This window comes from Passer montanus, unplaced genomic scaffold, assembly GCF_014805655.1.
Source record: "Passer montanus isolate IOZ18808 unplaced genomic scaffold, ASM1480565v1 scaffold4, whole genome shotgun sequence".
NCBI lineage: Eukaryota > Metazoa > Chordata > Aves > Passeriformes > Passeridae > Passer > Passer montanus.
This window is the reverse complement of record NW_024368818.1, coordinates 9,392,615-9,413,885: the sequence shown is the minus strand read 5'-3', so window position 1 is coordinate 9,413,885 and position 21,271 is coordinate 9,392,615. Positions and strand designations below refer to the sequence as shown.

At 36.2% G+C, this 21,271-nt stretch overlaps 1 protein-coding gene across 1 annotated transcript in view; it reads left to right on the top strand.

The window, feature by feature from the left end:
* The window catches only part of ARHGAP42 (Rho GTPase activating protein 42), a 142,312-nt gene that overhangs the window by 105,084 nt on the left and 15,957 nt on the right, over positions 1-21,271 (top strand). The window contains exons 8-18 of the mRNA XM_039718509.1: positions 3,112-3,241; positions 5,105-5,205; positions 7,512-7,621; positions 8,403-8,481; positions 9,345-9,384; positions 10,882-10,944; positions 12,736-12,810; positions 13,506-13,590; positions 14,805-14,863; positions 15,643-15,748; positions 19,950-20,109. Coding sequence (XP_039574443.1) covers positions 3,112-3,241; positions 5,105-5,205; positions 7,512-7,621; positions 8,403-8,481; positions 9,345-9,384; positions 10,882-10,944; positions 12,736-12,810; positions 13,506-13,590; positions 14,805-14,863; positions 15,643-15,748; positions 19,950-20,109 — 1,008 coding nt within the window. The remainder of the gene's footprint in view (positions 1-3,111; positions 3,242-5,104; positions 5,206-7,511; positions 7,622-8,402; positions 8,482-9,344; positions 9,385-10,881; positions 10,945-12,735; positions 12,811-13,505; positions 13,591-14,804; positions 14,864-15,642; positions 15,749-19,949; positions 20,110-21,271) is intronic.

Here is a 21,271-nt window from a genome sequence, read left to right as displayed (position 1 = left end):
AACTTCCCACTGTATATAAAGCAATCTTGGGAAGCTATTCTCTGTACCATTGCAGAATAGGTGGGACCCTCCTCCATGGTGAGCAGCTCTCATGAGCATTAGTTTTCACCAGAAGAAAGAATCTCTTTTTTGTGTAGAGAGTTACACTCAACTGAGCAGATGAATCTTTTCCTGTAAACTGGTCTGGATTTGGTAGTCAGAGCCATACAAGATCCCATTTTGGGCACAGACTGCCCAAAAAAATTCATAGCTATCAGAGATAACTAAAATGTATTTAAACAACATACTTTTCCACTCATCATAACTGCTTTATACAAGTGTATACTTGTTTCACTGTGTAATTCAGATATTACACTTCCAAGGATATACAAATAAGTAGGTACAAAATATACTTACAAATAAGTAAGTACACACTTTGCTTTTAAGCAAAGCTTAAACGCTCTGCTTTTAAGGCAAAAAGTGATGTCAGTACATGTCAGTACTGGACAAGCCCCACATATTTCCTGACAAGTAAAATCAAAGTCCAGAACATTGTTTTTTTTTAAAGTTAAGTCCACTTCATTCTTTCAAGAAAAGACACATACCACAAATTTTTGTAGCTCCATCTTCCCTTTTGTATCTCTTGTTCATATATATAGATCCCATTTTAAAGAACTTGAAGAAATAAGGCTAAACTTCCTAGATGACTAACCTTTTCCTTTTGGGTCAAAATGCCAGTGGTGTCTGTAAAGCATCCCAACTGCTTGTCCTTTCCAATTTTGTGTTTTCCACATTGTTTGCTACTAAGACACTTTCAGATAAAGACACGAGGGGTCAGTGTTGTTGCACAGCAGTTTTGCTGAAAGTGAAAAATGTGCTTCAGTCCAGAGATTTACTTCCTTTAATATGGCAAGTTCTGAGAGGAGCATGATCTCAGAGCACAGACCAATACTGGCATTTTAAGTAATCATACGTTTCTTGTACACGTCTCTACAGAAGCAAAATGATTAAAGGACTTTTTTCAATTTCAGTGTTATTAAGAGATAGTTATAGTTAATGTTTTCTAACTATATTGAAGGTGTAAATAGATTACAGAGGTAAAGGGAGATACGAAGTTAGACAGAAGGATCAATGTATTATATACTTTTTTAAATTATATATCAGAAAACATATACATGAAGATAGAGTGGAGATCAGAACATCACTCACTCCTGTTACACAGCAGTATAATTTCTGGCTCCAGATCTAGACCCACAGCTTCTTACAGCCAGCTGGGTTTTCTACTTGCCATTGAGAGTATCACCCAAAATCAGATGGAAGTGAAATAATTTATTCAGGTAAAGGCAAACTGAGGACAGGAAGAAGTGCATTCAGCCTGTCTGTAGCTGTTAAAAGTACTCCTCTCCATTGCATTGTGTGTTCAGGTCTTGAAGAACAGTTTACCTGAGCTACTGTTTCTATTCTTAAGAGTGTTCTACAGGTTAGAGCAGGAGCAGTAACAGCTGTAGAAGCGTAGGAGCAGACCAGCAGCTCTTAACAGGTCATCTTATTCTAACATGACCTGTTGTCACTTTAGCTGTCTCAGCTGGCCAGTGCTGTACTTGGTGTGTAGGTTTGGCTTTGGTTTCTGTGATTTGATTCAAAGACCTGGCTGCTTAAAAGTAGCAATTAAAAACTTTAATAGGTGGAGACAAGCTCTCAAAATGGAGACATTCCTTCAATGTCTTGTCCTTCTTGAAGGTCTCAAAATGACCTCTCTTAAATTTGGTCTGAACTGATACTTCTTCTGAAGGACATAATCTGAAACGTTCAGATTAGAATTTTACCTCCCTCTCTAATAATAATGTTTGTCTTCAAAACCAAGATTGAGCATGTATATTTTTATACTATTGTGCAACTAACTACACAAATGGCCCATGAAAAGGGGAAGTATTCACTGGGGTATAAAGTCCTGAGAGTATCTTTCTGACTTCTGAGGATTTGAGTCCATAGATGACTCTGTAGAAACATTACAAAAATCTTTATTGTTTTCTTTGACCTATATGAGCAGAGTGTTCAGTATCTGATATTTAATCAATCAAAACTCTGGCATCTCTCAATAGTTCTCTTCTGTTATCCCATACTAGGTGCATGGAGGGAAACCCTCACCTCAGTGATTTCACTAGGAACGAGTAGCCATTTATATGCATATAGATATAAGAAAATATGGAAACAACTCACCTTAATATCATAATTGTTTGCTTTGTTGCATGCCTGGTTACATACATGATATTTAGGACAGGCACACTTCTTCCATGCTTTTGGCATAGTTCTGCCACTCGTGAGTGTTTCTTACCTTCCTTATTTTTTTATTTTTTTTTTAATATTGAACTGTGGTGTTTGCCGAGTCAAAACTTGTTCACGGCAGTGCCAGTAACCTGACTGTTCTAAGCAGCAGCACCTGTGGTATCACTGCAGATATGGATACACAGAAAGTTTGTCTCTTCCATGTGTGTAGAAACTGCAGCTGTCTGGACTCATTAACCTGGCTTTAACCCAAACTAATGTTTTCTGCACTGAACTTAAAGTGTGTCAGTGGATCTTACTACTTCAGGTTTAGGGCTAAGCTGTTACCAGCTTCTAGTTTAGCCAAATATCTGTCTGAGAATCGTAGAGTCTACAAAGAGAAGGCCTGTATCTGTCTGCAAATTACTGTGTAAGCATACTTAAAGATATGAAATTACCTCCTGTCTGATGTTAGTGACCTGCAGAAAAAGGAATGGTGCTATTCTCAGCTATGTTTTCCTTACATTTGTGTGCCTAAGTTGAATTCTTCATTACTATGTTATTCCCAGGCTTCTAGCAGTGAAGAGTATTATTCTTTATTGCAGTTTTTTTTTTTCCTTTTACCCCTAAAGTTGAATTCTTCATTACTATGTTATTCCCAGGCTTCTAGCAGTGAAGAGTAGAAGAGTATTATTCTTTATTGCAGCTTTTTTTTTTCCTTTTACCCCCTTTTATGTCTCTGGCAAATGCTTTTGTTGGTCTCCAATACAGTCTCCTTGGCATTATTTCTAATTAGTTGTTTGTTGTTATTTTAGTACTTGCATGAGATAATGTGGCATTTTGTTTGTCTTCTTTTCTGGGTGTTAGACTCGGAATAACTTTGAAAGCACTAGGCAGGAAGTGGAGAGACTCATGCAGAGAATGAAATCAGCCAACCAAGATTACAGACCACCAAGCCAATGGACAATGGAAGGCTATCTCTATGTGCAGGAGAAACGTAAGTAAAACAAGGAAGGTCGTGCTGTTGCTTGCCCCAGTCGTTGACTGGTACCAAGCTCTGCTCTGGCTGGGTACCCTGCACCTTGCTGCAAACTCCCAGCATCCTGCTTTGGCTCCCTCTGCTTCCTGTACTTTCCCTGCCTAAACAGGACCTGTAGTTCAGCCATCAAGAGCACCTTGTACCAGAGACCGCCACTGACCCAGCCATCTTAAATGAACATGTGCTTAATGGAAATCAAAGATGTAAGAAAAGGTCATCTAAGTACCATCTTACCATAGTTAACCACAGCCAGTTTTATCCTCAGTAGCGCTGCAAGTTTTAAGAACACGGTCTATATTTTAATTGATTAATAATCATAAAAGAAATCTGTGTTAAGTGGAAATTACACTGAGCCGTGCTAATGGGGGAGGGAGAAAAGGAGTGAAGCACCAGGCACATGCTGTGCTTCATTAAATAGTGAGAGGCCAGCTTGACATCTTCTTACTGAAAAGAAATTTTTATTCTGAAGTAACAGGGTCTGTACTCACTGTGTAGCGGGAAAGGTACTAGTTGTATAATTCCTTGTCATGCAAGTTTACTTGCCTACAGCCCTTATCCTATAGGTTCTTGTCAAATTGTGAGCAACTGGGTTAAATGTTTGCTCTTCTTGAGAGTAAATTTTGTATATATTTATTACTGATATGCATCGTGGTAAATGTAGGGGTTTTTTTTAAATGGCACTAGGCCATAAATTGTTTTCTTTCAGATGGATGGACAAGAGTAGCAAGTTTAAACTTAGAACACAGGTGTCTGGCTACAATTTTGTAATGAAAATAAGTGACTTCTTAACTCATCTAAAACTGCATTGAGAGTGCTCATCCATCTTATAATGTGCTAAAAGAGATAATGAATTGCCATCAGAGGAAAAATTTATTCCGAATAATTACAGGTTTTGTTCTTCTAAGTAAAAACAACTTAAAATATAGGAGCAGAAGAGCTAATTTTTGAGGGTACATAACCACTTGGATTTTCGATTCATGACTTTACTTTCTTCCAGAACACAGGCAATAGGAAAGCTTTCTCAAAGTCAGTGTAACAGACTGTTTAAATTTACCCAGCTTGGATTCTGGATTGACAAACATCTGACTTACATAACTGATTCAGTCTCTCATATAACCACCACCTTGGTGGGTACATTGAGAAGGAAAAACCTGTGTATCTATAGTAAAACTACTAGGGTTTTTTCCCAGCATTTTTATTTAATGCTTCACATTAAAAAAAGGAAAAAAAAACAAAACACCACAACCAAACACAACTAATTTTTTTCTTTAAAAATTAAAGTACCATTTTTTAAAGTTAGAGTTGTTTTCTTTTGTCTTGGTTCTAGACAGGACAGGGTTAATTTTTGCAGTAGCCAGGAGTTGGGCATGACTAGGTCCTTACTCAACACCACCTCATCATTTTCTGCACATAGGGGAAGGGATCCTTTCTGGATCCTGAAGGTGGCAGAGAGAGTGCTCAGGTATTGTCAGGTGTCTCTGTGTGGTAAGCACTCACATGTGAATCATTTGCCTCTTGTACACTCTGGTATTAATATTGTTGAAAACTCCTCAGGTCTGTTCTTGCCTTTTTCCTGCCTTGTTACCATAATAGAATGCTGCTACCCATCCAGTTGCCAAAGAAAGTCAGTCTGCTGGAACTTTGTTGGGCAAGATTATCAAGATGCAGTATTTGAAATTTATACCAGAACAACATGTTCAGATTGAAAAATAAGGAGTAGGCTGCATGTGGATGCTACTATGTATCATTTTACTACACTAATTCCATCTACAACACTGGTAAAATGACAATTATTTTTGATACTATCTCTCTTTACTCTAGGACCTCTTGGATTTACATGGGTAAAACATTACTGCACTTATGACAAAGGAACAAAAACTTTTACAATGAGTATAGCTGAAACAAAATCTGGTGGAAAAGTGGTGAGTTACTGATACATGAACGCATATATGAGCTGTATATTCCTTCTTTTTTATTAAGCATTTAAGAACTGCTAAAAGAAAAAAATGCAAACAGATAAGGCTGATCTCATAGATGAAGCAGTGAATGTATCATATAGCATGGATAAATATTTAAGCAGTATTTCTTTTTAAAACATATTTAAATCACATTTTAAATAACTAATGTGGTTGTTATAAAGGTATATGAAATTTACCACATTTGCACAGAATCATAGAATGGATGAGGTTTGGAAGGGGGCTCTGGAGATCTCTAGTATAAATGCAATTCAGGGTCAACCAGATCAGGTTGGTGAAGTCTGTGTCCAGTCAGGTTTTAGATATCTCCAAGGTTGGAGCCTCTATGAGCAACCTGTTCCAGTGTTCAATCACCACAAAAAACTTTTTCTAAAGTTCAATTACTTTTTCTAAGTTCAAATACAAATTACTTGTGTTTGTGCCCGTCACCTCTCTCCATTCTTCTGGACACCCCTGAGAAGAATCTGACTCAGTCTGCTTTCCTTCCCATGTGGTATTTGTAGATCAGTCACTGATGTGATCCCTCTTCCCCAGACCAAACAGTCCCAGCTCTCTCATATGACAAATCACAGGATTTTCAAGGTTGGAGGAGACCTTCAAGGTCATCTAGTCCAACCATCAGTGTAGCACCACCACAATCACCCCTAAACCATATCCCCATGTGCCACATCCATGTTCTTCTTGTACACTTTCAGAGATGGTGACTCTACTTGGTTAACTTATTTCAATGCCTAACCACTCTTCCAGTGAAAATTTTAGTTTTAATATCTAATCTGAACCTCCCCTTGCACAGCTTAAGGCTTCTCCCTCATATTCTTTCACTGCAAACATGGCAGAAGAGACTGACCCCCAACTCACAAAGCCTCCTTTCACATAGTTGTGCTCCAAGTCCGTAATCACCTTGGTAGCCATTAGCTGGACTTATTCTAGCACATCACTACCTCTCTTGTACGAGGAAGCCCAGCACTGGGCATAGCATTCCAGGTATCCCTCAGTAGTGCTGGATGGAGGGTGAGGATCTCTTTCCTCCACTTGCAGGCAGTACCCTGCCTGATGCATCCCAGGAGGCTGGTGGCCTTCTTTGCAGCAACATCACATTGCTGGCTCACGGTCACCTTGTTGCCCACCAGAACCTGAAATTCCTTTTCTGCCAAGCTGCTCTCTATCCTGTCAGCTTCATCCTGTCCTGGTACCTGCTATTCATGCTGAGCAGAATTGACCCCATGGGCATACCACTAGTGCCTGGCTGCAGCTGGACTTCTGTCGTGAGCTCAGCAGTTCAGGCAGTGTTCAGTCCACCTCATCATCTCACCCATATTTCAACTGTACTTGTCCATGAGGGTGTAGTGGGATGTAGTGTCAAAAGCATGGCTAAAGTTGAGATAAACATTAATTGTTCTTCCATCATACACTGAGCCATCCAACACATTGTAGAAGGCTATCCGGTTGATCTTGTGTGATTTTTCCTTTATTAAATTCATGCTGACTGCTTCCAGTCACTTTTCTGTCCTTAATATGTTTGGAAGTGCTTTCCGTGATTATTCATTTCATCACCTTCCCAGGGATAAGGTGATGCAGACTGCCCTATAGTTCATGTAAAATGATGCTTCAGGTTGCATCAGGGGAGGTAGGCATTACAGAAAATTTCTTCACCAAAAGGGTCGTCAAGCATTGAAACAGTCTGCCAGGGAAGTAATGGAGTCACCAACTCTGGAAGTATTTAAAAGATGTGTGTAGATGGTTTAGTTGTGACCTTTTCCAGCCTGAATGGTTCTATGATTCTATAACTTTCTCCTTGCTCATTGTAAAGACCAGAGTGACATTTGCTTCCTGCCATTCCTCAGAATCCCCAGTTGTGTCAGCTTTGCCAAAATTATAGTGAGGTCTCATAATCATGGTGGCCAGAATTGGGAGTTAGTTAGCTTTATTCTTCAGAAATCTTATATCTGCATGTAAGAGTTGGCAAAACTATATGACTTTCATCCTAACATGCATGCAATCAAGTTATATATGCAGGTGTTCGTAAGATTTCAATTTAGGGAATTTTCTGAAATGTAATGATTAAATAACAAATATAAGACAGAAAGCTATTAAATGTAGTCTTAATATACAGAAAAAATGTAAATATTCCTAAATAATTTTAATCCCTATGTTAAGACATGCTCTTTGGACTGATCATGAAGTTAAATTTAACATGAAGCCAAGGTGTATAAGCATACTGCCTGTGCTAATTCCATTGTGTTGTTTTGTAGAATGGCCTTGTCACAAGCTCACCAGAAATGTTCAAGCTAAAATCTTGCATCAGGAGAAAGACAGATTCAATTGACAAACGTTTCTGTTTCGATATCGAAGTATTTGAAAGGTTTGTTTACGTTGGGTTAACAATTTGAAAATAATTGCAACTGATAAAAAATTATTACTCCTGTAATAGGAACATATTTGCCAATATATTTGTATACAGACAAACTAGGCTTTCAAGACTTAGTACTTCTTTGTTCTAACCTGGTTTTCTGGTTAAATTCACTACACAGAATATATGTTGTCTTTACTACATGATGCTTGCATGCAGATACAGCATGGATTCTTATGGAACTTGTAGCAAAACTGACTGTCCTCTTTTAGAAACAGCTCATAAATATTCTTATAAATATTTTATAAATACTTGTTAATAAGTATACTCTTTACAAATATCTATTACGTTCAGAAATGTGTGGTAGTACTTTTTTTTTTCTTGAAAATTATGTCCACAATTTTTTTTCCACTTACTCCTGGATATTATGTCAGATACATGAGAATAGATTTCCTGTATTTAAGATACAGGCATGCAATATTTGTAGAAGTATTTTTTCCTCTTGGGAATAAAGACAGATATTGAATTAATTTTTGTGTTAAAATATGATCAATAGACTGACTTTTATAGTTATTCTCCTAAAAATTGTTTTATGACTGTTAGCAAGCATTTAAAAAAACAGATGTGTTTTATACGTAGCTCAAAATTATTCTGTTATATCAGAAGCTCTGAGATAACTTTCTCTAACTTCTGTCTGTCTTTTTTGTATTCACGTCACTATGCATGTGGATTCTGATTTTGGATGCTGTTTAAGAAAAACAGTAACTTCAGTGAATGTATGTGTTTTTGACAGACCTGGAATCATCACACTACAAGCTTTTTCAGAATCCAATCGAAAACTTTGGCTAGAAGCTATGGATGGAAAGGAACCAGTAAGGATATTTTTTAATTTTCATTTTACAGTTTTCTGGATCACATATTTCAGAAAGAAGCTAATATACATTTCAGATACTCTGTCACAATACCAACAAATAGAGTTATTTTCTTTGTGAGACACTAATGCAAGTATATAGTGAGGATAACTACAAAGTAGAAAAGTAGATCTATTAGTTTAAGCCTACACTTATATATGTAATTATCCTATGTTAGGATATTTAAAGTAATACTATTTTAAGTAACACGATAACACATTGTCTAATTCATGGTTCAAGTAGCATATGTGAAGTGGTTGTTATTACAGTGGTAAAGAACAGCCATCTTTTGGGCACTTTCATGGAATAAGCAATTAGTACCATCTCAAAAGGCATTGCAGAGAGCAGAAATACATGTTGAAAGCTACTGAGAGACAGGCTTGTCTGAGTTTTCTTCCCACTATTTTTATGCTCTTAAAATAGTCACTGAATGAGGCTGATGTCAGATCTGTATCTGATAGGAAAAGAATGGCTGATCCGTTTTATGAACTCGATGAGTGTTTTTACATGCTTCTTCTTTGCCTGGACCAGTACAGGAATTATAATCACAACCTGGTTTGAAATTTAACTCATCTGGACTCAGTAAATATGATTTCTGATGCATTAGTTACATTATGGTAGCACAGAGCTGTTAACCCAGCTGTGTGCTGGAGCAGTAAATATCAAGAGATCGTGAAAGGCAAGGTTGGGATTTCCCTAGCAGCAATCTAGTACATAGCATGTTGCAACTCCTCACAAACCTGGCAATAAAGGACTTAAAGCACAAACATTGTTCTGATGAATTGTTGTTGTTTGACTGGTTTTTGTTTTGGCTTTTTTTACAGATCTACACACTACCAGCCATTATTAGCAAGAAGGAAGAAAGTAAGTTCTTTATGTTGAGTTGCCATATCTTTCTAGATTCTTGTAATGTTGCAGTTTGTTGGTAAAGCGTGGGAGAAAGAGATTATTTTATATTTTAGTTATATTGCTGTGGAATAACTTTGGTGTGTTATCTAAACTTTCTCTGGCACAACTGGAGGCCATTTCCTCTTATCCTATTGCTTGTTACTTAAGAGAAGAGGCTGACCCCCCTGGATACACCCTCCTTTCAGGCAGCTGCAGAGAGTGATGAGGTCCCCCTGAGCCTCCTTTTCTCCAGGCTGAACACCCCCAGCTCCCTCAGCTGCTCCTCACAGCACTTGTGCTCCAGACCCTTCTCCAGCTCCGTTGCCCTTCCCTGGACACGCTCCAGCCCCTCCATGTCTTTCCTGCAGTGAGGGGCCCAGAGCTGAGCACAGGATTGGAGCTGTGGCCTCAGCAGTGCTGGGTACAGGGGGACGGTCACTGCCTGCTCCTGCTGCCACACCAGGGCTGACCCAGGCCAGGATGCCATCGGCCTTCTTGGCCACCTGGGCACACCCTGGATCATCTTCAGCTGCTGTTGACCAGCACTCCCAGGTCCTTATCTTTTAGACATCTTTCCAGCCACAGCTGCCTGGGGTTGTTGTGACCCCAGTGCAGGACCGGGCACTTGGCCTTGTTGGACCTTATACAACTCACTTTGTCTATTACATCTTTTTAGTTTAAGGTGTATATGCACCTGTTAGACATACACTGAGTAACAAAATTAGTGTATTTAAAGGTACTATGAGTTTTATGTGTATAATTGTATTAACACTGTATTAACACATTGGTTATTATCATATTATATTACACAAATATGTAAAAATAATTTAAATAATATATCTCAGAGAAAGAGATTTGTAAAATTTGGACATACATCTTCATTGGAGGTATATCTGATACTCTGAAAATCTAAAATTTAAGCCATTATCTGTTCTTTTATATGGTGTTTATTTTAATGGTGACAAATATGCTGTTTTAAGATTTTTATTTAGATAGTTAGAGCAGTGGGTATTGAAGATGCAACATTAATGAGAAGTACAATCACTTGAAATAAGGTGATTAATTAAACTCAGTAACAAGGATTGTTCTCCTACATTACCATTCTATGAGTGATTATGTGCATATGCAGGGAACGAAGAATATTGTTGTGTTAAAAACAATGAATGTATCCTGTTCATAATGTAGGTCCTGGACTCTTGAAAGCATTTTGCTCAGCAGCTTTCAACTGTGTCTTTAGAGAGGCTACTGATTGCTGAGAAAAGCAGTAGAATATTGAGCTTCTAATAGTACAGAATGACTACAAAGTTGGGTTGTGAATGCTATGATGTATCTAAAAAGAACCTATTACAGAACAAGTATTATAATGTAATGGATAACTGTGTATTAGCCCTCCTTTGGCTAGTGCATGAGTATAGCTAAACAGAATATTTTGTATACTTATGTTGGAGAGTAATTATCCTTTTTTTTTTATAGTGTTCTTAAATGAAGCGGGTTTCAACTTCGTGAGGAAATGTATTCATGCTGTAGAAACAAGAGGTATATATTAAACCACAAATAAGGTCTTAGATTGTTGTGACTTTTTCTAAAATCTGGCTTTTTTTAATTCTACATGTTTTACATCTGTGCTTTAAAGTATATCCATTATTTGGGTTGGACTTTTCATAGTTTATCTGGGTGCTTTGCACTCCAAATTGTTGTCTTCAGTTCCAACAACAATTCTTAACATATTTGAGATTTTTTAACTTTTTCTGTAATTTCTTGTTGATTAGACAGCTTAATAGACAATTGCACACATCTTTAGTCCTTCCTTTATGTGCTCTGACTTGACTTGTGTTTTGATACAACTGTAGGGAGTGTCAGCTCCCAGCTTTGGTTTCAGGTGTGAAATCAGAAGACCTAAAAGTGATGTTAACATTCGCTGCTAGTACATCTGGTTTTTATAGAGTATAACCCCTATAATTTTATTCAGTAATGTTGTACATTGTTTTGGTTTGTTGTTTTGGGGTGTTTTTATGTTCAGCAGCATTTAATGTTTAGCAACACTTTTCGTTAGTGGGAATGTAAAAAATTGAAGTAATAATCACTTCACCGATGAGGTGGTATCTAACAACTCACAGTAAGTTTTAAATAGAGACTGTATCATCACCTGTAAAATGAGATAGCCTTTCCTTGAGTTGTCAGTGTGCAGATCTCTTCTAATCCAAATGTGGTCTCTCTGTGCAACTCTAAGCTCAACTTGAATTCAGTTTCTCAGCCAGCAATGTTATCATTGTTGAGTCACTGCTGACTCAGAGCTTGCATTATTTTCTAGGGCAGTGAGGGTAAAAGAGGGTTTCAAAACAAAACACCTAAGTTATCTAAGATCAGATTTAGAAATGTTGTTTTCAAAGGAAAAGTAGACAATTTTTAAATGCTAAGGCTTGAAGTAGGGAGAATGGAAGACATTTAAACCCTGCTGATTTTAGAAGGCAGTTAAAAAATAATAAAATAAGAGATAATCAAATAAGTGTTCAGCTGTGCCAAGGGTAATATAGGTTGGATATTAGGAAAAAGTTTTTTACAGAAAAATTGATAAAGTGTTGGAATGGTCTGCCTGGGGAAATGGTGGAGTCACCATCCCTGGATGTGTTTAAAAGAAGACTGGATGTAGCACTCAGTACCATGGTTTAGTTGAGGTGTTAGGGCATGGGTTGGACTCAATGATCTTTAAGGTGTCTTCCAGCCTAGTGTTTCTATATTCTAAATACTGTATTCTGAATGTCACTCTTTAATATTATTTGTTATTATTATCTGTGCTATTAAAAAAGGCCTGGCAATTTTTACTGCAACATAAATTGCCAATTGATGTGTTAGAACAGTATACAGTATATATTTTTGTTTTTGTGATTCATAAATGTCAATCACGTCTAATTTGAAAGGGAGGATGGTCTAAGCAAACACAGTAATTGCACAGTAATTCCACTGACATCTAGGTAATATAAACTTGTTCATGTGTAATGTGTTTTAAGACAGTTTTTGGGTCTTATTTTTCACTTTTCCTAGCCATCACCTTGTTGTTTGTTAATATGGGTAATTTCTGTGCAGAAGGGTTCTGTTAATGTAAAATTATGCTTAGTGTATAGTATGGTGTGGACTCAGTGGAATGAATTTGTTAATATCCCACAAGAGGTTACAGTAGGGTAAAGCAGTACTAAAGAATGTAATGGTACAGTTTTCCATAAATACATTTAGATGTTTTGAAAATGTACTCCAAGAATGCATCATATATTGAAATCACCATATTTTCATTATTTTAATTTTTTTCATCTACTTGTTTTCCCAATGTAGGTATTACAATCCTTGGGCTGTACAGAATAGGTGGTGTAAATTCCAAGGTGCAAAAACTGATGAATACCATATTTTGTAAGTATCTGAAGTGAACTTGTGTCATTGTGCAGTGTGTATGCTGTGATCCCTTTTGCCTCAGCTGCTATGCTCAGAAGAGTGTGTTGCAATATTCACAATTTTGTATGTGCACTGGCTGCCACTGAACTAAGTTTGCACTCTTAAAATGAGTGATTCATCTTCAGTTTCTTGTGTGCATTAGTATTCACTTCTGCATGTAACACATGAGAAAATTACTAATAAAAATGCTTTTCTTCTTCTAACTTTAAAGTTCTATTTATTGATATATATTTGTCTTGTTCCACAAATTCTCCAAAGTTTAGTTCCATAACACATCATGGAATGATGTGTTATGGATGTGTCACCTTAAATAGACACTTGTTCCAGTCTTTCACTTTTCTTCCTAATTGATCTCTCTGATGCTTGTGTTTGCATGTTTGAGACAACTGAATTAGTAATTCTCTGTGGACTTGGGCTTACTTAACACTTTGATACAGTGCATAGTTAATTTTTATGGTTACTAACTATGAGCACTGAATTTATTTTCATTTATAATTTGACAGAGATGAAACAATTTAAATTTATCCGATTGGTGGTTAGTCTAGCTAATAATTAGTTGAGCTAAATGGCTGATCTAGTAGCTTCTGTTTACTACCTTCCTAGTTAATGTGTAAGTCAAACTGTAACAAAATCCTAATTCAAATTTCTAACAGCCCCTAAATCACCTCCTGATATGGATATTGATATGGAAATTTGGGACAATAAGACAATAACAAGTGGACTAAAAAACTACCTCAGGTAAGTATGATGCCACACAGTTTTGGTATTCCTTTTCTGGTCCATTAATCTTTGGCTTGTTAGTATTTCTTGGATACATTTCTTGTATCCATTGCCGTAGTCATAAATGAGTATTTTATTGTCCTGCTTAATATGCCTGTGATTATGTATAATAATGCACACCTTCAGCCTTTTAAAGATAATCCTGCCTTATATAGCCCTAAATTCAATCAATTGCATATTTTTATTTAAATTTTTTATGTTAACCACAAAGCATGTTGTGCTCAGTCTTTTCTTTGTGAATCCCTTAAGTTGTGTGCCATAAAATTTCATGACATTATGGTTGAATGAAAATCCCAGCAAAAGCATAGTTTTTTTATCTAATGTTCTTAATATCTTCACAAATAAAATACCCCTCCTGTCATTTCTACTGATAAGAGACATAATATTCAAAAATTATGGTAATTCTGAGATAACCCATTTGGATGTCAATATATAATGTCCAAAAAGAGACATAATAAAAAGTATGCAACCAGATGGTGGGTGTACTATGCCTTTTACAAATCCAGATTTCCTATACAAGTCACCTAACAAAGAGCAGCATCAGAAATCCCTATTAACCTGGAAAACATGCCTAGGATTTATAGCAAAATGCTCTTGTACATTTCATTGAAAAGACTGGCTTTGGTTGAAGAAATTTATAATACATCTTCAGAAGCCCAAGTAATTGTTGCTGCTGTGTTTGTGAAATTTGGACATGAGTGAGCAATGTGTGTTTGTGACATGAGCACAGTAGCTGTGTGTTTGTGTCTGTAAGGCAGCTCACAGTCTGCCTTTCAAAGGATGTCTCTTTTCAGATCTCTCAGATCAGAATTTCAGTCCAAATTTCATCATATTTTTGCCTTTTCTTGGGCAAAGTTTGCTTCTGCAGCCCATTATACTGTGTTTGCAGCTGTATTTATTCCTCTCCTACAATATGGAAGACAGGAAACATTGAGGCTCTGTGATGAAGTGACATTTTCCTTATTAACTTACATGGTGACACCAGATTCAATTCAAATTGATTTTCAGTGTACATTACAAAGTTTTATACTACTTGTAATCAGTCATCACTGAATTGGATTTCCTAGGACCAATAGAGAATTGTGCAGATGTTGAGGGCTATCATAATCACATTCATAGAAGTTAGATTTTGAGTCTGTTTTAAATTTAAAATTTGTTTTTTTCACAACCAGGTGTCTTTCAGAACCACTGATGACTTTCAAGCTGCACAAAGATTTCATTGTTGCTGTTAGTAAGTAAAAAGTAAAATGATAAATACACTTTCATGAAAGTAGTATTTTTTCTAACCCCTAATCTCCTCAGTCACTATCTTTACTTTTCTTCTTGCTCTAATATGCAGCGATCCAGCCCTCAAAACAGAGAAGTCACACTAGATGAAGCTGTTGAGTGGTTTGTTCTGATCTTTTTAGTGGTTCTGTGTGACTGCCTTCTGCATGAAGTTTTGAACTCTCATTTAGATGTTTGTTTGTTTGTTTATTTTATATAGGCTGATAATTCTTTTGTAACATTCATCCCTCTCATCTAGGGACCTTTATTTTCCTGGCTTGCCTTCAGAAATCAGAAAGGGCAAAAGTGAACTCCTTTTCACAAATGAAGTAATTGGATCCCGATATAATAGAGATCATTTTTCTAATGGCTTCAGTTTAGAATTTGAAGATATTTCTCCATTTTCTCCTTTCCTTTATAAGAATAAAAGACACAAAATAATTTTGTCTATTTTAATCTGTATTTCTTAGATTAAATTTTAGGCCTCACTGAAATGGCACATCAGGTCAATACTGCCATTAATTTGTTGGTTCCAGTATTGATAGTAATTGCTTTAGGCGAGTTCCTTGAAATACAGATTTCACAGTGTAATAAGTATAATCAAATTTTCCTCACGATTTGAAAGCTAATTTTGTTTGGCTCCTCTTAATGCATGTTTGTGTTAGCATACAGGCACTGATGCCATTTGTAGTCACTTCTTAGCACATGTTCTGATTTATCAACAATTTGTTTTCTGTTTAATAGAGTCAGATGATCAGAACTACAGAGTTGAGGCAGTGCATGCACTTGTGCATAAATTACCAGAGAAGAACAGAGAGATGCTGGACATCCTTATTAAGCACTTGGTCAAGTAATTATTTTTTATTTTTCTCTTTGGTATTATTGTAAGATGTTATCATTACTGCTTTAAATTTGTCAGTGTTGCTTAATCTGTTCTCTGTGCTGAAACAATCACACTCGAAATTACATTTGATTTCTAAAATGCTGTTCTCAAGTTAACTGGAATAATACTCCCTATAGAAACAGAATAAAAACATTAAGTGTTACCAAGATGGCAAACTATGTTTATAAAATAAACGTAGTCAATGTTTTCATTCATGCTTTTAGTACAGGACTTGTAACCAATTAAATAGAAGAAACATCTAACACTATGCCAAGGATAATGGAAAACTGGTTTGAATCTGTCTCAAAGTCCCAGAGTGTTTCAGGAATGAGACAGATTAGAAAGAGATAGAATGAGATAGATGATATGATAATTCCTGTTCTTTGTGTTTGATCTTATTTTTCTCTTTAGCAAGTCTGAAGTGTAGTGTCACTTGAAAGCACTAATTTGTATTATTATTTATATTTTTGATATCTACATAGATGTCCAACTTTTGAATCTCCATTAATATTCCCTTGATTTTTAATTGTCAGATGGAAAACATTTTGCATTTCTTGAAATTGGTGACCTTTTGTCTTCACAGAATTACACTTGGCATGTGCTGTGAAATAAAAAAAAGACGGGTATTTATTCTCTTAAGTGTCTGTACATCTTTGGTTAGTTTTTGCTGGTATTAGCTCAGTACTATTGAGTATGTATTATTCTTTCTGATTTAGGATGCTGTATAGTACATTTATCAGTCATCTAGAAATGTGAATAATGAAACAGTAGTTGTTCAGATAAGGCTCACACGACTCAGGCATTTAGAGGACATGAGAAGAGTCCATGTTGTGTTCATTCAGTTCACTACATCGCAGATGTTTTGCTTTCTTGATCACACCTTGAGCTACAGGCTGCAGTAAGCTGTCTAAAGTGGAACCTAATGTAGTTTTTCTTCCTGCTATAGAAATGAGTACTTTGAATATTTCTTTGACAAGAAATCATTTAGCCCTAAAAAATGGTTTTAGCCCATTATGTCATTAGCTCCTGGAGAACCAGCATTATAGCAAGCTGCTGTAAATGCATTCATTGAAAAACCTGTTTAGGCAGACCTTGCCTCTCGTTATACTTGGGCTGACACAGAGAGCCAGATGGAAAAAAAGTTTCATAAGTTTCTTTACTCACAGAATTGTTTAATTAACTAAAAAATACAATACCTACTCCCTCAGAACCCTCAAAAATGCAAAAGTATTTAATGAAGGATTAACAATTTTGTAAAAGCTTCTGGTCTGGAAGTTTCAAAATTAGAGGAATGTATAAGCATATGAACTGACTTATTTTTTGGTGCAATTACTGTTAGGCAAGGATTACTTTCTTATTTTCATTTCTTTTCTCTTTATTCTCAATGTGATCTCAGATGCAATTCCAAAGAAAAGCATACCTGTAGTATTCCCTTATTTCATTGTTCTCTTTAACTTTTACTTTTCTCATCTTTGTTGTGATTCTCATTTCATATAGGTGTGATCTTAATTTTACACTGAATGCCTTCAGTACTTTTCTTTTCAACATAAAATTCACCCCTTCTAATTTCCATGTAATTTGCCAGCTGTTGTTTATGCTAGCAATTCTAATGAGACCAAATTTAAAATTAGTCTCTTGAGTGCATTAGCCATCTTCCTCCCTCATCTTTTTCCTACCACTGTGTGGAGATTTTTCAAAGAACAGATAAATGGCAGGTAAAGTGCCTAATTTTATGGAAATGGGAAAATTTGGGGGAAAAAAAATCCAGCCTACTTTTTTCATCATTCTTTTGTTGAAGATCTAATTTCAAAGTGCATAATTCCTTCCCTACATTTCTTTTAGGTGTTCAGTTCCTTTATAAATGCTTTTGCAGCAAAGTGAAAATACTGTATCTCTGGGTTATAAAATAAGGATAATGTTATTTTTTTTCTTGGTTTAATTCTTTACATCTTTGCCTAGCTTGACTTTTGTGTTACCATACAAATTTAAATAGGATCAGATGTTGGATGTAGATCATACTAAAAACAAACAAACAAAAAAGCAAAAAAGCACTTAAGCATCCTCAAAAGCCTGCTGGAGAGAGGTGATACTGCATGGATACATAGTCAGTAGCTAGGCAAACTTGGCAAGTCTGGTGTTACTTTCACATGAGTAGCTCGTTTTTTGGTTTTTAAACCTATCTAGACAAATTATGTCTACTCTAAAGAATGAATCATTCTTTGGTATGATTTAACAATACAGTGCTTTTCTGTGGTAGGCAGTTGGGAATCTGCAGTCTGGCAGTATCACAAATTTACTGGTGATACATCAAATGAAGAGATTCAGAGGAGAAAGCAATGGTATTTCCATGAATGCCCTACAGATATCTGAAATGCATGATTACCTCAGCTTGTGTCTGTGCTGTAGCTCAGCGCCAGTAGGAGTAGGTCAGGGGAAAGTGGCTATCAAAGTGATCCATTTACAGCCCTGGGTTCTTTTTCTTTTGCAAGAAGTCGAGCCTTTGAAATGCATTGTAGAAAGCTCTTTCCTGCTGCAATGTTATTGAATTTGCCATTTCTTTTATTAACCAAGCTCCCAAATTTGTAACCAAGGAAACCCAAACACCAGAGAAACACTACCTTCTCTCTTATGCTATAAGATTGTAGTATTTGTGTAACAGACTTCTACAGTTACTGTGCAGCACACAGCAGAGTAACATTGCAAAGGGAGGGTTTTTTTAAGTTTTTTTATAGCATATCTAGAGCTGAGTTATTCAACATTCTAGTTTCATTAAAATACTAGTGGACTTCCCAAAAGACCCTTAGTCATCTAAGATAAACTTAAGATCTGTTTCAGAGAAAGTTAGATTAAGCTAAAAATGTGCTTTAACAGTGGAGTAATTTTCATGATATGGCTTCCAAATAATGATCTCTGCCAGTGTGTCTGTCTGAGGTAATATTTTGGAAAATTTTGAGATAACTTACTGAAGCAATATAAGAAATATGTAAGAAGATAGGCATTTGTTTTCCTGCAGTTTATAAATGTGCAGCCTCCTATATGAAACCCTTTTCCATATTTCTCCTACTGCTTGATGTAAATGGGGTGCTAAAATCTTCCTGTCCCAAATATTAAGGGAATGTTTTATAGATTTTACTATTTCTTAATTTTAAAAGTTGCAAGCGTTATTAATTGCGTAGGAAATGGCTAAAAATGCTCAGCTTGACCATAGTAGCAGATGGCTGTGAGAAGGAAGAGGAAAATGGGAACCAGTGCCTCATTAATAAGTTAATTTGGTAACAGTTTCTGTACGATTAGGCATTAAGGTGATTTTAAAATCCTGACTTGGCATAATATTATTCAGACATGAGGAAATAGGACAGGTATGACTGGGGAATCACTGGCAGATGTTTCAAAAGATCTATGATGATACAGTTTGGCAAAACTTAGTAGTAAGAAGATAAATGGATCATTGAGTATTACTGATTGAAATTTAACTATCTGATAAGTTATTGCGAAAACTAAGCTTTTAAATTCTACATTAAAAAGAAAAGCAGAAAAGCTAAAGTATGTGATAACAGAATATACAGAAATAAAAGCTTAATATATTTTAAGCCAGATGTCATTATGATCATCTAATGTTATCTATCACACAGAAACAATAATTTCACTTAATCTCTTAATCCTGTGTTTTCATCAAATTGATAAAGAGATCCTATTGCAAATTAAGTGTTTTCAGTAACTAAGCTTCATTCCTTTACATGAACACTAAGGTATATGGTAGATCTCTGTTACCACACAGCACCAGTCAGATGTATGTAAGAACCTGTATAATCATTTGAGAGAGACAGTGCTTGCCCTAAGACTTCTAAACTGAGGTGTTCTCAATCTCTCTGTGTAGAACTCCAAATACAGCCTTTCCCTGTCAGGCATATCAGGAACTGAAATACTACTCTAGGAAGACATACTGATTATTCATTAAGTTATTGCATGATAGGAGCCTTAATGGAAACATAGTTGTTGTACTACATTGTATTTTGATTCTAATATAAGTGGAAGCTTTAAAAATGTATTTTAAAGAGAGGCATGAACTTGAGATCTTGTAAAAGTAGTAGTCTTAGCAAGTTTTTGCCTGTTAAAATTATAGTTTAGCACAGCAATTAAATCACATATTGTTTGTGTTCATTTAAAGGGTATCATTGCACAGTCAACAAAATCTAATGACTGTATCCAACCTTGGTGTTATCTTTGGACCAACTCTGATGAGAGCACAAGAAGAAACCGTGGCTGCTATGATGAACATTAAGTTTCAGAATATCGTCGTTGAAATTCTGATAGAGCATTATGAAAAGGTAGAAAGAAATTATGCTTTGTTATGAAGTGGAACTAAGATCTCATTTTCATTACCATCATTAGGTCTTTAAGAATAAAGAGTCCAAAATGTGTAGAAGGTCATTAATAGAAATAATAGCTTCTTCCCACTCCATGCTGTGGATCTCTATTCCTAGCAATTTTTCATGGCTGTGCAAGGTACAGATCCAAGACGTAATTTTCTATGTTTTGAAGGCATTGCTCTGAATCTTCAGTTGCTTTCTAAATGTTGCTTCCTGAATCTAGAAGCAGAAAGAGAAGGTCATAACTTTGCTCCTGGCTGCTCCAGCTCTTTCTTGCTACTATTGTATGAAAGTTCACCCTGGGTGAATGCACAGATTCTCATCTGAGTGCATCAGGTCAGAATGTTTCTGGCCATTGCTGTCCTTAGGGGACAATGTCAGCTGCATAGTAGAGATAGTCACTAGAAGGGTTGAGAAGGACTTGAGCAGGAAATTTTACACACTTGATTTCAGTCACTACCATTGCTGGTATCAGCTTCACTGAAAGACCTCCTCATATTTTTTGTTTTAATTTTAAACTATTTGATTTCAGAATTCAGCCAAACATTCAACACCTCCTTTACTTAGTAGTCAAAAGCAATTTTATTCTAGGGATCTTAGTTGAGCTATGTCATCTCCTCTGATGACTGACGAAACAAAGTGAAAAAACTTGGAGTTTCTTTCTTTACATACTACTCAGCTAAGGGGCAGTTCCCAGTCAATACCAGGATCCCCTGCACTGGTTGATCAGTAGGTGCTTACAGTACAGCTTGGTATCATCAGTTATGATATCATCACAGGGACTCCTCAGAATGGCTGTGAGCCTGATAGACTTCTTGGCTCTGATTGCAAAACATATATATTGCATTTTCCCAATACTGAATTTCTTTACCAGAAAATCAGAGCTCATTCAGGACAAAGACTCTGACTGCATAATCAAAGTCACTCTTGCTCTATTTCTCTGTCTACAGATATGTTTTTATATTGATATGCTACTCACTAGTGCTTAATACAGTTTTAATGTACTGCGAGAGCATCTCAAAATGTCCACCCAAGTATTTCCTACTGTGGAAGTACATTTGCTTTCTTCCACTTCTATGGGTGGCACACAGGTGTTCTTTTCATGGTTTGCTTCATCTTC